This window comes from Bidens hawaiensis, unplaced genomic scaffold (assembly GCF_021521415.1).
Source record: "Bidens hawaiensis isolate Kalapana, Puna unplaced genomic scaffold, B.hawaiensis_p1.1 tig00029878_1, whole genome shotgun sequence".
In the NCBI taxonomy this organism is placed as follows: Eukaryota; Viridiplantae; Streptophyta; class Magnoliopsida; order Asterales; family Asteraceae; genus Bidens; species Bidens hawaiensis.
Window position 1 is genome coordinate 113,153 of NW_027494959.1, and position 21,377 is coordinate 134,529.

The 21,377-nt window shown below is 35.6% G+C and overlaps 1 protein-coding gene across 1 annotated transcript; it reads right to left on the minus strand.

Moving 5' to 3' along the window:
• Window positions 1-595: 595 nt before the first annotated feature.
• LOC143579585 (serine/threonine-protein kinase ppk15-like) lies at window positions 596-4,368 on the minus strand. Its single transcript, XM_077062841.1, has 6 exons — window positions 3,659-4,368; window positions 2,526-2,805; window positions 2,338-2,445; window positions 1,977-2,255; window positions 1,587-1,730; window positions 596-1,166 (listed from the first exon to the last, which is right to left on the minus strand). The coding sequence occupies exons 1-6, from the start codon at window positions 4,219-4,221 to the stop codon at window positions 981-983; spliced, it is 1,560 nt and encodes a 519-aa protein (XP_076918956.1). The 5' UTR covers window positions 4,222-4,368; the 3' UTR covers window positions 596-980.
• Between the last annotated feature and the right edge of the window lie 17,009 nt (window positions 4,369-21,377).

Below are 21,377 nucleotides of genomic sequence, written 5' to 3' on the forward strand. Positions count from 1 at the left end.
ACGATTTCCAACGGCTATACTCGATCCAACGGCTAGAACCGGTTAGGAACCGGTTCCGGATGGAACCGGTTCCTAACCGGTTCCGGTTCCTACCCGCCCCCACTCAGAAATGCAAGAACCGGTCACGGATCATCAGGTTGAATCAGATAGGGTCCGGTTCCTACAAAAAACGGGTAGGAACCTGTTCGGTTCCGGTTCGGGTCCAGGAACCGGTTTATTTGATCATCTCTAAAACCAAGTAGGTACAACTGAATAATGTATTTGTACTAAACTGACTTATGTACTCAAGTAGTTACAGCTTTTGAATACTTGTACTCAAGTAGTTACAGCTTTTGAATACTTGTGTTGATTGTTCTTGTTATCCTGTTGACTACTTGGAACAATCCAATACTTTTATGTTATTTGGTCCAGACAAATATCAAGTCGGGGATGGTGGTTTGACCGAGATTTCAGGTTCAAACCAGCCAAATCTCGGCGCATCCTGAGACTTGACACCAGAATTTTTGTTATCTAACATTCATTTCAATAAAAAAAAAAAGTAAAAAAGGGTTGCATACCCTGGCTTCATGCCACACACGCATTATGAGGAAAAACATAAAAATCAACGATAAAATATGATTTCCCTGAGTTAAAAGAAGTCATGCAATTGTCAAACCTGTCTACACATATATGCATCAATACTTTGAAATGTGTATATATGGACCAAAAGGAATTTACATGATATGTAAACAAGCAAAACAAAATGGTCTGAATGCCATTTTTAATATGCAAAAAAAGAGTAATAAACAGAAAGGAAGCACAAGAATGATCAACCACTCACGCTAATTCGAATCAAGATTTGCAAGAACCAACATTGGTGCAACTTGCAACCAGCCACGCGGACCTATCAGTGACTACTCAAGTAAGGTATGGACCAAGGCTCCATGAACCATGTTGGTGCAACCGAGCGACAAATGGGTCGCTTGAGTATGGACCGAGATTCAAATTTGGTAGCTGAGTGATGAAGAGAGCCATGGGTGTTGCAAGGCTTCACTAGCCGTGGGCCGGTTTTGAGGATTAATTTCTAGCAAACTTTTCACAAAGTCAAGAAATAATGCATCAGAAACTTGAAGGTGTTCTTCCAGTGATGTTTTTTGTGGGATTATGTATTCCATTTGATCGGTTTCCTGTAAACATTAAAGCCAAACAAATGACACGAAACCAATCACATCAACTGAAACCATATACATGTTTTTTTCAAATCTTATTAATACACTAATTATTTGTTAATACACTATATATACAGGATCAGAATCATTCCAGAACTTCCAGATAGTTGAAGAACTTTAAGAAACTCTTTAGCAACCATCATTTTAGTTATTTATTTATATATTTAATATTAATAAAGCTAGTTTTTGCCATTCATTACATGTAATGTTATTATTATTTATATGCAAATTGGTTGCAACACATATGTAAACTTGTGATCAAATTATATTAAATATATATAATATAAATAAGTACAATGATTGGTTCTTAAAGAGTTCTTAAACTATTTAGAACTTCGGAAGAGATTCTCATTTTAGAAGATTATGTAGAAAACAAACCTCATTTATGTGATAAAGATCAAAATCTTTGGTAAAATATTTATCAGTTTCTTGCCCATTCTCCAACATCTCAATATCAATTGGCCCGAGCATTCCAATCACTCTTGCAAGCAAAATCACAACTTCATCGTTTGGAAATAAAACCTGGTTTCACATAGAAGTAATCAAGTTAATTACTGACCTACCTCCTTTGACTTTGAAAGTCAAAACTTTATTTAGCAAATAAAGTCAATTCTTTTAGTATTTATCATACTTGTCATATCATTGGATCCAGTTGTTGACTTTTCCACACCAACTAAATAAATGGTACTAATTTATTTGAAATTAGAAGGGGTTTTTTTGACTTTCAAAGTCAAAAGTGGAAAACGTAAAAGAGAATGAAGAACATACATCACCCGAATACAACTCTGCTAAAATACAACCAAGAGACCAAAGTTCAATCTTTTGGTCATACGGAAGCCCAATAATAACCTCGGGGGCCCGATAAGATCTTGATTGCACGTATAATGATAAATTGTCGTTTTGAAAACAGCTGCTTCCAAGATCAATGACCTTAATCTCACATCTGCTATAGCTTTTAATAAGAATATTTTCAGGTTTCAAGTCACAATGAATGATACCCAATTCATGTAAGTATTCCAAAGCTTCCAAACATTGCCTTGTTATCACCTGATTTTGACATTTAAAAGTCAAACTTTCTGAAAATCATTACAATTAATTATACATTAAAGAAAGTACTAAATTTTCAAACCCGTATCCTTTTCAATGTAAAGTACGGCTTCCCACCACATTCTTTATTATATTTTTGATATTCGTATAAATTTGCACATAGTAATTCACACACAATTATAAGATGTTCCTGCAAAATTTCAAAATTCAAAAGTCAATGAAACTGGAAGTGTGTTTCATACTAGCATCAAACTAGTATTGAATATTTACCTGAAAATATAAACAATCATAAAGGCGTAAAATGTGACGTTCGTCTGCCGGATCATACTTATTTACAAATTTTAAAAGCTTGATTTCATCTAAACTTTGGTCAAAGAAATCTTTATCGTTCTTTATGATCTTTAAACAAACATCGATTCCCGTTTGGAGATCGCGTGCCCGAACAACCTTACTAAATGCAGCTGAACCGAGATATTCGGTAACACAATATCGAGACCCAATCATTCCGTTTATAACAATTGGCAGATCCTTATTCTCTTCAAAACCCGTCCTACATACGTTATAAAAGCGAGTTATTTACTTATTCCAAACGTGAAGTTAAAAGCAGATCACTTCCACCCATTTATATGTAAATAGGCCATTTCGGCTTGTTTTAGTTTATAATCAGTCAACGAATAAAACATACAAAAGTAGATAAAATGAGATTAAATCGGTTTCACTTTAATGGTTTGAATTCATATTTATCACATGAGCTCCAGCTCGCAGTTAAACAAGCTGTGCCAAGCCGGCTCAGATCTGTAACAGAGCTGAGTCGAGCCAGGTTGCGACTTGGGTGTAGGCTCTGGCTCGAAGTTAAACGAGCCAACTCGGATAGGCTTGTTTATCTTAACGAGTTGAAATGTTGAGCTAGAGCTCGGTTAGTTAAAAATTTAAGCCAGCTCCTGGCTGAACGAGCCATCTCTTTTATTTAAAAAAAATAACTTTTATTTTTTACTTTACACATTTTTACACATGTTGATACATTATGAAAACAAAGAAACAGTAAATACATTTTTCTAATATATTTAGTCTTCTTAATATGGGCGTTAATTTACAAAATATGTTGTAAATAATAAATTTATACTTTAAGATTATATATACTAAAATTTGGGTTCTAATTAAACAAGCGAACCAATGAGCCAGCTAACGAACGAGCCATGAGCCGAGCAGACTTTAAATCGGACTCAGGCTCGGCTCGTTTACAAACGTGATTCGGCTCGTCTCGTTTACAAACAAGCCGATTTCGAGCCAGCCGCAAGCTTTTTTAATTAGCCCACACATAAAGGCAACCTACTTTGACCCGTTCCATAACCCACATGTTTTTCTACCTCTGCATGATTTACATCCTTAAAATTGTTACTAACCGATTTTTTCTGTGTATAATTCTTAAATCAAATACTTCATAATCATCCTCATTGGCATAGATCGAAAGCTCATTATTGGTCACGCCAGGATCGTCTTCTTTGACTTTTGCAGCATCATTCTCATGAGGTTCTTGAAGACTTCTATCAAATATACCCTCAGATTGACTATCCAAGTCAAAGTCAGCATCTTTCTCACCCGTATGACTTTTCGGTTCATGGGTATTTTCATATCCCCCAACAAGATGATACACATCTGTTTTACGCCCGGTATCAATTTCTTGAAAATCTTTAAAGCTAACTCCTTTATCATTCACCTCTTGCTCAACACATTTTCCATCAAAATCATAATAATCAGTGACTTTAACACCATCTTTAACATACCCAACAGAAGTCAAAGTCAGCGGCCATGGTTTATCCAAATAGTTAGTTTGACCAAAAGGGTCAACTATAGGATCAAGAAACGGCTGATGATTCTCGTCTTGATTCTCTTTATCTGAACTCATCACAAACTTATCCTCGGTTGGACCACTGAACGGGTCTGAGTTGTCAAATACAGGTGGCATTGCATAGTCTTCGTCTCGTTCCGTGTACCAATTTATGTCATTTTGTAAGTCAAAGTCATGGTAATCACGAGCAGTACCAAACTGTGACAATCTGTCTGATGAAGCATGAGAACTAATCCCTCTTGTGGTTTTTATTCCATATGGATTTGTGAATTCTGCACATATTATAACCACCAAAAGAGCAAAATTGTCAACAACCGTCTCAACAACCGTCTTATAGGGTGTTTAAATGGTTATTCGCTTAAAAAGATAATAAGTGTCATTGTAGGCGGTACTCTTCGTGTCATTTAAAAGGATAACATATGAGTGCATTATAATTATGAGCTCATTTAAGTCTTGGATTGTGGGTCACAACTCTGAAGTTATGATAAGAATGAACTAAAATGATGAATAACAAATATAAAATAAGTTGATCAATTTATTCGTAATGAACATAAATCAAATACAAATGATAGTCCCAAATCAAAAGTTAAATAATTGAACATAGAATGAAAGTCGAATTGATATAGAACAACTACACTTTACAGTTTACACCACACTGCTATTAATGAACTAAGTTTAACTTGTTTGAAAATAAGTGTTTAATCAAAAGGGGATAGCGGCGCAGCTTGTTGCTCGCTTACCCATTATCCAGATGTAGCTTGGATTGTGTTAAATGTTAATAAATTATTGAATAAAAAAAAGGATTGTTAATCAAAACAAACCCATAAACTAATAAACTATTAGGTACAATATATTGGCTACAAAAACTAGAATAATGATTAAATTAGGATTCTTTTATAATTATCATGTTGTACACAATACCTTACATAAACAATCAACCTTTGCAGTTAACCTGAGCAAACCCAGAGGATATGAAGTAAGTGAAGAAACAATTGATGTTGATGTCATTTTAATCAAAATGAATATCAAGTTATTAAGCCAAAGTCAAGACAGAAAATGTGGTCCAAAAATCAAAATCAAATGTAAAATCACTGACTCTTGTATGAAATTAATTTCACATAGAACAAAATAAACAATTTGTAATCAAAGCACAACTTATTAAAAAAAACACATGTATACATATTGAATCATTGATCCTTTAACAATTCATATTTAGTGAAGTGAAGTCAGTAATCTTGAAGGCACTTGAATGAAAATGAATATCAAGTGAAAGTCAGTCAACACAGAAAATGTTTTGTTGAAATAAACAATTTGCAACCCAGTATAAAATCACTGAATTTATTAATTTCATGTAGAACAAATAAACAATCTGTAATCAAAGAATAATTGATACTAGTTGAATGAAAGTAAACCCTAAAAGAAAGAATAATTAAAAAACGTACGTACCAGAAGAAGAGTATCATAAGGAATAGACGGAAATTGGAAAATTTAGTGGCGGATTTCGCATCATTTGATTTTGGATTACGAGGAATTAATAAGTGTGAGTGTGAGGGATGATTCTTTTCTATAACATACATTTTTGCTAACACAACACTTTTATCGCCATACCATCATGACTGACGAATTATGAATATGCTATATAATTGTCGTTAAGTTTTAAAATTGTTCTAATTTTATACAATTCGGGTCAGTAAATCTTTAAATCAAGCATCGTAGTCGTTTTGTGCGTCTAGAAAGCAATTGAGAAAAACGTGTGGGGGATGAGATTTGCAATATATGTAGTTATTATATTTAAAAAATGATATTTAAAATCAAAAATAAAAAATAAAATCTGCGTTACCACTCCATATCAACATACAAAAATAGATAAAAAGATTTCCTCACTGAAACAAAAACAAAGCAAGATTAAAAATCATATTAAAACCTATAATTTAATAAAATATGAAAGTTGAGTGACTTAACTAAAACACATTTGAAACTTAGTTACTATTCTATAAATTTACCCCTTAGTTAAAAGAGATGGGATAAAAATAAAAAAAAAAGTTGAATTTAATGATTCATGGTAACGATTTGACTAATTACGGTGTGTGTGTGTGTATGATTTTCTGATACAAAACAGATTTTACCTAAGAATTGTAGAAAGCAACAAGGAGACAATGTGTCTACGTGTATGGGTTTTATGGGTGAGGGTATTTGTTTCCGATTATGTACGTAGGATTCTGGTCTACGCATATCCACATCTTGTAAAATTTAGTATGCACAAATGCGAAGGTTGAATGGCAGAATTGTACCATGTGAATGCTATCACTGCACGATTTATACTGCACAATGCATTCTTTAAATGTCATTTTGTAAAACTATAAAGCAATAGTATTAATTTAAATACTAAAACAGTGTCCAATTCAGTATAGATCAAAATTAGAATGTCTCACGGGTAGAGTGTTCACGTAACATCATCATCTCATTAATATTTCCGCCTTTAAATCAGACAAAGCAGCAAAATGGTTTCAAACCAACTTCCATAATTATCATGCTTTTCACTCTAAAACAAAGAGCATATGGCCTTTACAAGCTCTTCGTCGGGATCAATAATTACAAATACAAAGGTGTTGGAATTTTTTATGACACTCACATACATCCACTCTCTTGTCATTTTTTTTGTTGCTCTTCTAATATGACAAGTGTTCAAAAATTTGGAGATGAAGAAACACTAGATGACCCTGGCAGATTACGGATAATCTTAGGGTTAAGTAGATGTTTCCTACGAGGGTTTGGTCCGGTTAAGATGGTTATTCTTCTTGACCTGCAAAACAGACACCGTGAGCTCGTCACTGAGAAGGGGGGGGGGGGGGGTTCCTCCTTGTGACCACCCTCCGGCGTGAGAATCAGACTAGATTGCTCCGAATATAAGTGTATATTAAGAGAAATAGCTAGAGAAGATAAGATAATGATACCGTTCCAAGGTGTTGGAGTATTTATAGCCGAAGGTAGGTTTCCAAGCAGGTACGGTCAGCTGTATAATATTCCTTTTCCACCAACTACGGGCTATGTACGTGTCACGATGGGAGTTGGTGGGTAGGCAGCGGCTGATAGTGACATGGCCGGCTGTATACTATTCCTTTTCCACCAACTACAGGCTATGTACGTGCCACGATGGGAGTTGGTGGGTAGGCAACGGCTGATAGTGACATTTTGTACTAGAGCGTGCTCCTGCTCGTACTATTGTCGGTGAGCTGTCACCCTGTGATTGGTTCATGGACTGCTTTGGTCAGATCTTGTCTATTTTGTCCATACCTTGGCAGGTATAGTACAAAAAATCTTCCAGAAGCGTACGGACTGGCTCTTTTGGGCGGGAATATTCCCGCATTGCTCATTCCTTCTTCAGGTGACATTGCTGAAGTATAAGAGTTAGTGCCTTATGCGTGTAGCCTTACCGTTAGTGCAGGCAGCGGCTGATAGTGACATTTTGTACTAGAGCGTGCTCCTGCTCGTACTATTGTCGGTGAGCTGTCACCCTGTGATTGGTTCATGGACTGCTTTGGTCAGATCTTGTCTATTTTGTCCATACCTTGGCAGGTATAGTACAAAAAATCTTCCAGAAGCGTACGGACTGGCTCTTTTGGGCGGGAATATTCCCGCCTTGCTCATTCCTTCTTCAGGTGACATTGCTGAAGTATAAGAGTTAGTGCCTTATGCGTGTAGCCTTACCGTTAGTGCAGGTAGCCTTCCTTCTTGGCTTGTACCCATAGCTGCGGGAACAGGCAGGGTACTGTACCAAGGGAGGCTTTCCTGCGGGAACAGCTGGCTTACTGCGTGTAAGGTCTTCATCTCTCTGAGCATGGTGGGTCCTGCGGGACCAGTTAGTCTTTGCGCAGACGTACCTCTTCAAGGTGTGTCTTGCGGGTCCAACTGGGCTTTGCGGGGACCTACCTCTTCGGAAAGGTTGGTTTAAGTTCGGAAAGGGTTCTTGCTAGCACGGTGTGAAAAAAAAAACATATGAAAAGTGAACGGACCCTCGACAATGATACCACGATGCATACTATGAAAACAGTCTAATGATATCATTGACAACAATTATCCAGTGCTTGATTCTTTAAAATACGTTTAGCTTATGGTACGATCGATTTGTAATTACATAGACAAAAGAATTTTTACTTAACCTGTTAACTATACATCATTACATTAACTACATATTTTATTTGCATATCGATGATCATCTGCTCTTTCTACCAAATCTATGAACTTTTAAACATATATTGACCTCACTATATTTATACAATCCTTTTAATTGATTAACATAAAATTATATAATTGTACATTGTAGTATATATATTTACATGACTAATAATAAAATAGGGTTAGCACACTAACTGTTTTCAAGATACTTGAAATTATCTACTTTAAAATTTTAATCAAGTGGACCTTAGACGAACCCAGTCCTAAATTAAAACTCCTTAAATTTACGAGCTCCAACCCAATTTTCATATAACGAACTTTATTAGTCTCACGAGTTTTGATATAATAAACTGATTCTCTCTCTATACACACACAATCACTAGTTTTAGACATGTGAATTACACATGTAATTCATAAAAATAATAGTTAATAAATAACAGATATACAATAAATAACAAACCTATCAAACACTTTTAATACACAAATTTTGTACAATGATTTTACAAAATTTTTAAGATAAACAATACACTTTTATTTTTTGAAGTATAAGTGATTAAATAATAATAATAATAATAGAGAAAAGATCAAATACAATAATAGCTTATCGTACAATAGGTACGTGAATCCCCTTTTCACGAAATCGATCCATGAAATCACAACTCAACATCTCGGAATCGTCAATACATATCCAGTTAATCGTTGGTTAACCGGAAAAAACAATTTTGGATCATTAATCGATCAATATTTTTACTTTTTTTCACGAAAACAGTTTTTGAGCGTTTTAGGTTTTGGCTGAGCGTTTTAGGTATTTGGTTGAACGTTTTTAGGTCTTGCCTTTGTTTTTTTGCCTTTGAGCGTCTCGCATACATTTCGTACGTTAAGACATTATTATACAATATCTCGACCCAATAATAAACATAATAATAATAATAACAATAATAACAATTAAACTTTGAGTTGAGCCAAATGCAAGCTTGAAAATTACCTTAGATATGAGCTTGAAACAAGTCGAGTTCAAAGTCTTTTAAATTAAGTGAGTCAAATTCAAGTTTAATGTGCACGACTTAAGTTTACACTATGTACAAGTCTAATTTAATAATCAAATGTAGTTGATTATGAATAGAAGATATAATAGAGATTAATGTCGATGGAACTTAAAAGTTGATTTAATTTACATTTTTCTTTACATTCTTTTGAGGACAAATTTCTTTTCACCTAATATTCCGTTAACCTTGCGTTTGTAGGATACTCTTATATTGTTGAAGGGATAAACACCATACACTACTAGACTGCAAGATCATGGATTAATTTTACATTTACTCAAAAGATTATAGGGTAATCTATGTTTAATGGTGCAACCTAGCTTTCATGGGAGGGTGAATAATAATGACCATGGTAAGACCCACTGCCGGTCATTATGGTATCCAACCTTTTCATTTGGCATCCTGTCCTTTTCACCCCCGTATACTTTCTCTTTTCTTTTTTTCTTGTGCCCATTTTTATTATTATTTTCTCTCTTTCACTTTTTCCCACTTTTTGTTTGCTTTTCTTAATTTATTTTTATTAAAATATAATTAAGAAGAGACAAATATACCAGCAATGAGTTTTTAAACATATACTAATTGGTGAAGGATAATTAGGGTCAGGGGTGACTTTAACCCCTCTATTTTTTACGCAGTATTGTAAATTTATTTGTTTATTTGTTTTCGTTCGAAAATTTGAGCCTGACTCCTTATGTTTATGAAACTTTTTATATGTATTTTCATCTGACACCCTCGACGTTTTCGTTCAAGCTTCACCACTACTATATAAGGTTGCACAATACGAACATGGAAGAGAGACCGGTTCAAGCCTGACTGCCAGGAACACCGTCCCGACCTGCCCCCCTCAACAACTAAAAATTGTTCCAGCTCAATGACTCCTCCCCGAGTCTCTCAAAATTGCCTCTTTATGCATTACGTCGTTGCCACTTGTAAATTGTGAATCGGCTGTAATACTTTATAATTCATTCAGTTTCAATTCCGGATTTAATATACTGTTTTTATGTATTTAAAACTAGGTTACGTACTCGTGTGTAACAGATGTTATAATAAATAAATTTAATCTAATGATTACATTATATGAAATACAAAAATGTGTTACATTGTTTATATAAGTAACTAGTTTTTATCCCCCGTATTACGGGGGCTGTTTTACATTATTCGTTTTTAATATTTATATACTTTTTTGGAGTTTAATTTTATTTATTATAAAGAAATTCATAAGATACTTAGAGTTTGATGATAAAAGGGTTTAACAAATAACTAAGATGTTATAACCCGGTTTCAAAGTTATCTGGGTTGGGTGAGATCCAAGACCCACTTATTTTTTTTACTAAAAAATTGTTTCTTCTTTTTTTTTAAAAAAAATCATATAATAATTTATCTTGTTCTAATATTTATTTATTTTTTGAATTTATATTTTTTTATTGTATGAAAGTTAATAACATATTTATGGTTTGATGATAAATTGTTTCACAAATAAATAAGATGTTATAACCCGGTTTAAAAGCTATATGATTTTGATGAGTCCCAAGACCCGTTTATTTTATTTACTATAAAATTGGTTTTTAATTATAAATAATATTTATGAAAGTTAATAATATACTTATGGTTTGATGAGACCCAAGACCCGTTTATTTTTTTACTATAAAATTGGTTTTTTAATTTAAATAATATATATATCTTTTTCAAAATAAATAAGATATTAATTTGGCTGACCAGAAGACCTAGGCGTCGCGCGGCCAGGCCTTGCCACCCTGGTTGCGCGGCGCGGCGTGTACCAGGTGGGGAATACGATTTTTTTTTATTTTTCTTTGATATCTGTCACACCCCGCCAAGGCGGAAGTACGGGCGAGTGACGTCATGTATATCGTAAGCATATGATTATCGCCAACATACATGTATTAGGATACCAATAGTTTTAAGAAGCGTTTACAATCATAACTTATTTTCAAACAAAATTTATTGAAAACAATTAGGAGATTTCTCGTATGTGACCCTAAACATCGATAGGGTTATACAAGGAAAATCTTCCAAAATGGTATCCTAATTATGCATTGAGGTTCCGTCTTCATGATTCCTTACGTGCGTTGTTAGTTCCCTGAAAAACATACGTTTAAAAAGTCAACACAATGGTTGGTGAGTTCACAAGTTTTGACACTCGTATGAAAATACGTTATTCGTAAATCGTTGAATCAGTTCACAAATAAGTATACGATAATATGTCGAAACAAATCCGATGATCCTCCGTAGACTAGCTAAATCTACGAATTAATATGACGAACCTTGATCCTATAACCAAACCACGACTTATATCATGTTGCCCTGTTCAAATCTCACAGATGGAATGTACGCACCCTGTTTCGATGCAATATCGGAGGTTAGCGCGACTAACCTAACAGTAGGGGGAAATGTCAACGTCAATAGTACTATTCGTATATTCATGTGGCTAACTACGTTAGCTAATGGTTATAGTATGCAAGCAAGGGACTTATAGCACTATATAGTTCAACTCATGTTCGCATAAGGATTGTGTGTTTTGTTTCTAATTATCGTATATAAAAGCAGTTGTTTATGTTTTCCACCCCCGAATAAATAAAACAGTAAAACCGTAAAAAGGGGGGTAGTGCAACTCACCTCATGAGTTCAGTCTTTGGTTCGCTAGTAATTTCAGTTTAGACCCGAGGTCTGCTGCCTTCACACGCCCTAAACGCGTAAGGTCAGTTAGTTTCCAATATCGACTCGCAAGTCGGTTTATGCTAGTCGCTTTCACCCAACTAGCGGTTTCGTTTATTATATTTGTGTCAGTTGCTTTCACCAACCAAACGTTCCGTTTATCAAGTTTGTGTCGGTTGCTTTCACCAATCGAACGTTTTGTTTTTTGTGTCGGTTGCTTTCACCAACTGAACGTTTCGTCTGTTTGTGTCAGTTGCTTTCACCAAATGAACGTTGCGCTTATTTCGTAAGTAACTTTTCACACGAATTTTTGGGCGATCCGTCGGTGATAAGTTTTTATGTTTTTGAAAACAAATGTTTATATACTTATATAAATATTAAGAATATGATTCTCCTTGGTGTTGGTTTCATTTAGACACAATTGATTTGTTTGATCTAGTAATAAATAAATATATATTAGAGCCATATATTTATTTCTAGGTATTGTTTCTTTTAGTCACGACAAATATTCTAGTAAAATATAATGTAGTTATATTTTCATTCATAACTATCCAAATAGACTTTATATATACCGTTTTTGCCATTTAACTCATAAAGGTTTTTAATTTTTTTTAAGTAACTCATATTTATGTAAAAATTATCATTTTGACGTTAGAACGACGTGTTTTCTATCCGCTGTATGTTTTGTCGTTCCAAACGTAAAATTTTTATAGTTTTATTAAAAGTGTCATCTCTAAGCGTATAAATTATATAAACGCATCTTCAATATAATCAATTTATAAAACCATTTTTTCTCCCTTTAGAATACATGGGCCATAGATTCATGATACTTGAGTAATATCATATATACAGTTTTGCAACCAATTATATAATAATAACTTATATAATGTGTATAAGTTTACATGGCATGATATTTGCTACAACCAATACTTAATTCTAATGACAAATTTTAACATGTATTTAGTTTAGAAAGTTCCAATTTTCTTGAATAAACTTAAATAGATTCTTTTTGTTTCTCAGGTAGAGTATAGTGTAGAACTAGTGGCATGATCAGTAACATGTTATTCTCTACTTTAAATTATCCTTTTAGTTAATATTTCATATAAAACATATTAAGTGTTTAATTCTAGTTTTAACCATAAACAAACTTGTTTAAGTACCTTTAACATGATTTTTCATCCAATATATATTTATAATCCTTTCAAATTTTTGAACATTCTTCATACATGATAGGGTTATATAAGTTTGAATCTTTCTTTAATATATTAACCGTGTAGGTTGTTAGTTAGGCGAAAGCTTAGCATAAAACATATTTTATATAAACATAAAACTAGATCTACAAAAGTTGATCTCACTTAGTTCTGATATTAGGCTTTGTAGGTTGATGAAAACTTGAGCTAGTTTCCACTTTGTGATGCACGGTCCGCCAACTTCACGCTCCAAATCCTTCGATTACATTGAAAACCCAGTTACAAGGTCCGCACGTTCAGTTTACGGGCGTAGAGTGTTTCGGGCTAGTTTTGGAACCATAATCGGGTGTAGGTGAAGATGGTAGATGGGTTGTCCGGTTGCGGTGAGTGTGACGAAAGGTGGGGTACCGGTAGTGGTGACTCGATGGAGATGGTGTACCCATGACGGTTTGGCGATCGTGTGTTGCGGTGGTGTTAAGGTGGCCGCGAAGAGAGAGGGAGGCGGCAGTGGTGGCGGTTAGGTGTGGTGAGTTGCAATGGGAGCCGGAAAGGGTGTTTTGTGGTGGTATCGCTGCTGCCGGAAACCAAGGGGAGGGGTGGTCGGGTGCCTTTGGTGGTCGGTTACAATCCAAAGAGAGAAAGAGTGTATGGATTTTTTGGTGTAAACCTTTTGCATCTAAAAGTTTCTTAAATAGAAAGGCTCATGCACTATACAAAATATAATTCAAGGAAAGATTGGATGTGAGTGTTGGTTGAGTGCATGATAAGGAAAATCAAAGAAAGTTTGGATGTGTGTGTCTTCATCCGAGATCAAGGGACATACAAGAGTATGGGTGGTTTGGTGAAAATGAGATTTTGTGATGATGGTGAATAGTGCATGCATCTTTGACTCCCACATAATGTTGGTGATGGTCCTAGAGGGGTGTTATAATACATTAAGGTTTCTTGAATTTAAATATGTATAAGCTATAGATGTTTGTTTGTAAATTTGTTGAAAGAAAATAGATTTGGGTTTGTTCAGCCGATGGAGTGAGAAAATAGTGTGATGGTGACATGATGAAGATTGTGTTGAGATGTAACTCTTTGTTTTAAACTGTTAGGCTATGCGTAATGGGGCGCTAGTTTGGGCGAGAAAGGGCGACAAAGGGAGAGCACACCGCTCCCCTGGGCGATATTTGGGCGAAATGGGGCGGGGGCGAGGAGTAGATGTCGCCAACAAGAAGAAAAAAATATTATTATCATATTAATATGTGTGTGTGTGTTATATATACATATATGTTATTATTATTATTATTATTATATTACTATTGTAGCCCCTACACCATTACACCCCAAAAACAAATTTTCACCCCTTGCTGACTGGGCGCCACACGGCGCAAAACGCCCCAATTTGTAGCCCGTGCACTACGCATAGCCTTAGTTATGTCGTGTGTATAATATATGGATGAGTGTGTAGTTGTGTATGTTACAAGTTGGTGATGCTAAGTCCCACTCCTTATAATTATACACTTAATTTCATAAGTATATAATGCATTGACATCAATCATTCCAGTCATATTATTATTACTATACAACACTTTGTTATGTTATATTTATTTGTTAACACGCATAAATAATAAACAAACATGACTATATTATTACTCTGTTTACATCCATTTTGGCAACGGAATTGTCATCATTCAACATTCAAATCCGTTTTTACTTTTGCTCACATATACTTTGTGCACAATATTAAACACTCATATATACACTAGAATATAAATACACGCACGTTGTTCACTTACAAGGCATAGTTCTTTTAATATAATACATATAGTCTGACGCATAAATATTTTTAAACCCCGTATACGAATACGTGAATGCATATTTTTTTTTATCTATTTCTTTTGTTTATACCTTTTCTGGATTCAAATATTTTATCACCAACGTTTGTATTCGTCGGATAAAATTCGAAAGCTCGAGTAGTGTAATTAAAAAAAAATTATTTATTTACAATGTAGCATGCATATGCAGACTTATGCTACAGGCGTTGTGATTAAACTTGACAAATTATAATCTTTCGGGAATAGTAACGTAACAAAATCATGTTTAAGGAATGTACGGAACATGTTCTGTTTTACGGAGTGTCACAATATCTTTGCTAAACTTTGTTAAATCTCTTCCTTGAACTCTAAGTAATGATTAGTAGAACTTGTTTTCCTTTACTCCAAAGCCACCATCTATATGAAAACATAACAGAATATTAGTGAACTAATCATATAATCATTGATGAGCAAAACGAACATAAACTTCGTATGAAATGATAGAAATAATTAGATTTAACATGCAAGACACCAAAAGATCTAAAACACGATAAATATAAATAAACTTGACTCAAGACCTTAAATAATAAAAGATAAACAAAACACGAACTAAACCGAACTCAAAACCTTAAATATGCACAACTTTACAAGGGATTCGAGATGTATAAAATAAACGTATATCAAATATCCCCACACTAACTCTTTTTTCGTCCCTGAAAAAGTCCGATAAAGCTGGATCAAAATCGAAAAATTCAGTCTTACAAACATATAGGTTAATTTTTAAAGCTCAGAAAAACGTAAAAACCGCGATCACCGATATTGTTATCCACTTAAACCCGTGCCTTAATCTTTACTGGGACAAATAAGATCCGACACTAATATTACTCAGTGGTTTACACAATTAAGACCGCTTATATTCAGTTTTAAAATTAGCATATTAAAACTTTTGTTGCTCTATTTTTTAATGAATAGTTAAGACGATCAAGGTTATTGTTTATCCACCTAAACTTAAGCATCAAAGTCTACCAAACAGCCATTAGATATGATTAAGGTACAATTAATTAATAGCTATTGTTCCCCACAACATAACATACCCCCGTTATCAAGCAATACACCGAACCATCACCATAGGTGAGTATGCAAAATTTCATCTATAGGGCTTACATGTAGCGTGTCCCTTGTGGTCCGTTACTTAATGGTAATGAGACGCGAGAAAGGGGACCCCACATGGCTAACAACGGGGATGATCAAGTCTGTAATGCATTTGTACTTTTGTGATCATGTTTAAATACTTATGTGGCAGAAAACTGCGGGTTTGCTCTTTTTTAGCTTTATTTTAAATATTCACAACCCCATTTAGAATTGTGAATACCCAGATGAATAGACTGCATACAGACCCATGGTCTCCGAACCCTGGGCATCCCATCAATACAAGATTTATGGTTATAAAACCATACGCCAATTATGTGTAAAACACTAAAACTAGCAGTTTAAGATTTATATCACAGGCTACACGGCATACTCTAACGTTAAACCTACCCAAACATCATATCATAACGTGTTCAATTTTTTAAACTTTTCAAACTTTATAATATTTCCACTTTTCATACCAAGAATTGAGGCTTGATTATAGCCCGACCTTTCGTTACTTATCTTCCACAGACAAAACGCTTTACCCACAAGAGATTTCCGACCCATTTTATTAAATTGCCCTTTCATTTTCAAGGCTGAGCCTACCGACACATCCCAAGTTAAGTGCGCTTTCTTTTATTTATCTCATATTATTAGTAGTTTGAAAAACCAATTTCCGATAAATATCATCATCTCCCACTTTAACGCAAAAAACTAAAAACAAGGGAAATTTTTAAAACATTTTTTCAATTTTTTTAAACAAAAATCAATTTATGCTACGACTCAAATATCCTATCCCCACACTTAAATTTTGCATTGTACTCAATGCAAGGATAATGACGACTTAAAATAAAAATAAAGTCGGACTACAAAAACTATAGTAAACTAAAAATTAAAACAAAATACAAACTAAAAAGTTAATAAGCTAGATAATGGAAGAGACTTAGCTAGTAATATGCGCATGAAACATGATGCCAAAGTGTAACATCCTGAATATTATAATGATATATAAAAAAAGTTACGTTTAGTGATTTTGCGTTATTAATTAAGTAATATCGAGTAAAGAACGGATCATGGACTTAGATTAATTAAGGTGGGTTAAATGGGAATGGGCCTTAGGTCCATGGGCTTTAAGGGATATAAATATCCCCTAAACCAACCTAAAACCCTAAACCCTCATTCATTTCCATCTTATTCTCTACACACTCAAAACACACACACCCTACACCACCATAAACCTTACGGCCGAGAGGGAAGAGGGAAAACGAGATCGAGCGAACATCCGTTTGTGGTAGATCTTTGCTATACGAGCCATACACAAAGATCTAGAGTCCATAAGCAAGCTAACCGAGACCGAAAGGTAAGCCGTTTTACTTTAAAGTTTACGTTTTTAGTAACGTTTAACCTTGAAACTTAGAACGGGTATAGATCGGATACAAATGAAACGTAAAGTTGCGAACTTGATGCTAAAACGAACTCGTTAGACCTGCAAACATGTGCGGCTCGTGTAAAATGAACCCTAGATCTAGTAGTAAACGTTTAAGCCTTAAAGATTCATGCTTTATGTTGTTACGTGTTAAGTTTTATCCGAAAATGAACATAAGAATGTTTAGGGTTTGGTTAAACTCGCATTCAAGGCTTTCGTGATGAAACGATGATGATTATGGGGTTTGGGGACTAACAGTAGGCCGCAGCTGGATAACTTCGCCTAAGGCCAAGTTCGCTGTCAAGGTTAACTTCGCCTAAGGCCAAGTTCGTCAAGCCTAACTTCGCCTGGCTTAAAGTTCGCCATCAGCTAAGTTCGCCCTATATGTTCGCTTCCTAGTTAACTTCGCCTGATACATAAGTTCGCTGGTTATGTAAGTACGCTGCTATATAACTTCGTCCAAATCTAAGTTCGCTTAAGGTTTAACTTCTCCTAAAGTTAAGTTCGCTTAGAAAATAAATTAAAAACCTAATGGAAAATGTGTTAAGACAGTTAATGTAAATAGGAATGATCGCGGGTTAGTCAAATACCATACCCATGGATTTCTCGGTAAAACGATGATGATTTTGGGGATTAAGGACGAACAGCGGCGGCTGCTGCACAACTTCGCCTACAAGCGAACTTCGCCTGCAAGCAAGTTCGCTTGCATGCAAGTTCGCCTAACTGATCAACTTCGCTGATTGACTAAGTTCGCTGCAGCAAGTTCGCCGTAGACAAGTTCGCTGTAAGCAAGTTCGCCTACTATGAACTTCGCCTAATACAAGTTCGCTGATGATAAGTTAGCATGACGTTAAGTTCGCTTACAGTAAGTTCGCTTAATGTTAAGTTCGCTTATTGTTAAGTTCGCTTAATGATAAGCTCGACCCCAGCCAGGGGCTCTACCCCTTCGACCCTGCTAGGGGCTGCCGCCCCTAGACCCCGCTGCTAGGGGCACTGCCCCCGGACCCCCGTTCGTTGTGGGTTATATAAAGATAGAAATACCACATGAGTAGTAGTAGATAATTGATACATGTAAATATTATACAGTTAGCCGTGCACAGCTCAAGAAGGGAATAACGATTAACGGAGAGCGTAAGAGGATTCAGGTGAGTTTCTAGCCCCATTTATGTGTTATGTTTTCGGGGCTGTGTGCATACTCAATATGTTTGTTAATACGCTTATCCTAAGAGATAAGTGTATGCCTTATTTGAATAATGTGAAATGTATGAATGATTGCTTGATGGTACGTGAACGATCTTCGGATATTGCACGTACTGTCAGGTTGTAACGCTATGTATAAGGTAAGTATGATATGTATGCTTATGTGTATGAACGTGATAAAGTTAATAAAAGAAGGAAAGGATGGTTGTATGGTTACGAAAAGGGTACCGAGCCCTAATAATACTCGAGGTATGATGTATGGTTGTATGGTAACAAAGAGGGAATCGAACCCTACTAATATTCGAGAACTAGGGAACCGAACCCTACTAATATTCGAGGAAAGAGGGTACCGAGCCCTAATAATACTCGAGGAAGGAGGGTACCGAGCCCTAATAATACTCGAGGAAGGAGGGTACCGAGCCCTAATAATACTCGAGGAATGTAGGGCGTAATGCTCTTTATAACGTAAGATATGAAAGCAAGTTAGTACAAAAGAAAGTATGAAAGTATGAAAGTATGAATGAAAGAATATAAGTTTGTGTGTATTGTATAATGTATGATTAATTAGAACTCACTCAGCGTAGCTGACTTTTAGTATGCACGCAGGTGAGTAGGACGAGGCAGCTCGCTTGAGGGGACACGTGGCGTTGAATAAGAGGCTGGCATCGGAAGGCTCAGGGCATGTTATGTTTTAATTACTTAGTTTTCGAAAGACAAGTTGGTTGTTTAAGACAATTTTTGAATTGTTATGAAATGTTTTATTAAAGTTTTTATATTCCGCGAATGTTTTTAATTAACTCTGATATTAGAACTGCATTTATGAGTAAATCCAACACGAAATTAGGGCTACCGGTAACGGGGCCTTACACAAAGTCTTCTTTCCATGAATGCCCTCCACTACAAACGTGCTCAGCAAATGGTAACTCCTTCTCTCACACACGAACGTAAGCGGCTAACAAAACAAACATATCTAAAAATGTATGTTATCAAACTAATAGATATTATGCAATTAAAGTACTTCACATCAACCAACAAATAACACATGAATAATTAGCAGCAAATAATAAATATAAAGTATACGGCTCCACTGCTACTCCATCCCCACACTTGTCTTTTTCATTAGATAAAGATTATTCCTTGGGGATCACCTCTCTAGCTCATACAATCTTCAAACTAACAATATTCAAAAATACAAAACAAAGTCGAACTACAAAAACTACGTTACGGACTCGATGACTTATACAAGACTCGGAACTAAGCCTTAAAACATGATTTGAAATACCAAACTAAACACAAGGAATCACACCCGAACAAACGCACAAGGAATTACAAGAAATATAAAAATTAAAAATCTGGGCTGTGTACTGTAGACCGTGTCGCGCGGCCACTGAAGTGTATGTGGTCGCGCTACGCGGGGCCTCCCTGGCATTCACCTCCGCGTCGCGCGGAAGGGAGATGGGCACCCCGTCGCGCGACGTGCTCTTTTGGCAGAAAGTTTGGAATTTTTGAAGCCCCATTTGCCTTAGAAAAATTTCCAGAAAATCACCAAGTGTTTGTTATGCTCGTTTATGTTATTTTGATGTGTAAAACTTACCTAGCACCTCTAGAATTCTCGTAAATTCCTCTCTCCATGATGATGAGGATTCCTTGAAATGACTCGACGACCCAACCAAACTACAAAGACTAATGTTAGTGACTCAAAGAAAATTAAAATAGACATAAAAATAAAATAAAATATACAAACTCTACACTTGAGTTTTCACTCAAGAACCCATGTTATGCGAATCACGTGGCGGACCGAGTGGAGCTTCCTCCACCTCGGAAGAACTTCAATGCCCTCAAAGATATCGAATCACAATCCAACCATTCATCAATCTTGGTCTTCTTCTTTCTAACTCCATGAACCCTTTCAGACTTTCGCTTACCAACACCTCTTTCTCCAACACACTTCACCATTTCTAGAGAACTCGAAACCTCTCGCTCCTTTTTCACACTAATACTCACTGAACGAAAATCGTCAATACCAGGGCCCACGCCCGAGATAAATGATTCTATCGAGTAAACTGGGTTACATGGATCAATGAGACCGTCTTGACCAGTTGGATGTCTCATGGACTTAGCCAAATAAGTGGCACTATCATCGCCGGCCCTAAGAGTGATCTTACCTTCAAACACATCAATTACCGCCCTAGTGGTACGTAAGAATGGACGACCCAAAACGATAGGAACTCTCTCATCGGCCTCCATATCCAAAACAACAAAATCAGCGGGAAAAACCAAATTATCTACCTTAACGATCAAATTCTCCACGACACCCCTCAGATACTTAACGGAACGATCGGCTAAAGACAACGTCATACGAGTAGGGGTGAGCTCTCCTATGCCCAACTTTTCATGTAAAGAATACGTCATGAGGTTTATACTAGCTCCAAGATCGGCCAATGCTTGACACATCGTGTCACTTCTGAAAAGACATGGAATGGTAAAAACACCGGGGTCGGGTAATTTCTCCGGTACTTTATTAAGACCACCACAGAACACTCTCCATTCAGAGGTACAGTCGACAACTCCTCCAACTTATCCTTTCTTTTAAGAAGGTCTTTTAAAAATTTGGCATATTTAGGCATATGCT

Bases quoted from the DNA above. Each gene is read 5' to 3' on its own strand.
- LOC143579585 (XM_077062841.1), bottom strand. From the start codon at position 4,221: ATGCCACCTGTATTTGACAACTCAGACCCGTTCAGTGGTCCAACCGAG. The intron at 2,256-2,337 runs GTTTGAAAATTT...TGTCAAAATCAG, and splicing joins TTACATTGAAAAGGATACGG to GTGATAACAAGGCAATGTTT. The intron at 1,731-1,976 runs GTATGTTCTTCA...ATGTGAAACCAG, and splicing joins CAGAGTTGTATTCGGGTGAT to GTTTTATTTCCAAACGATGA.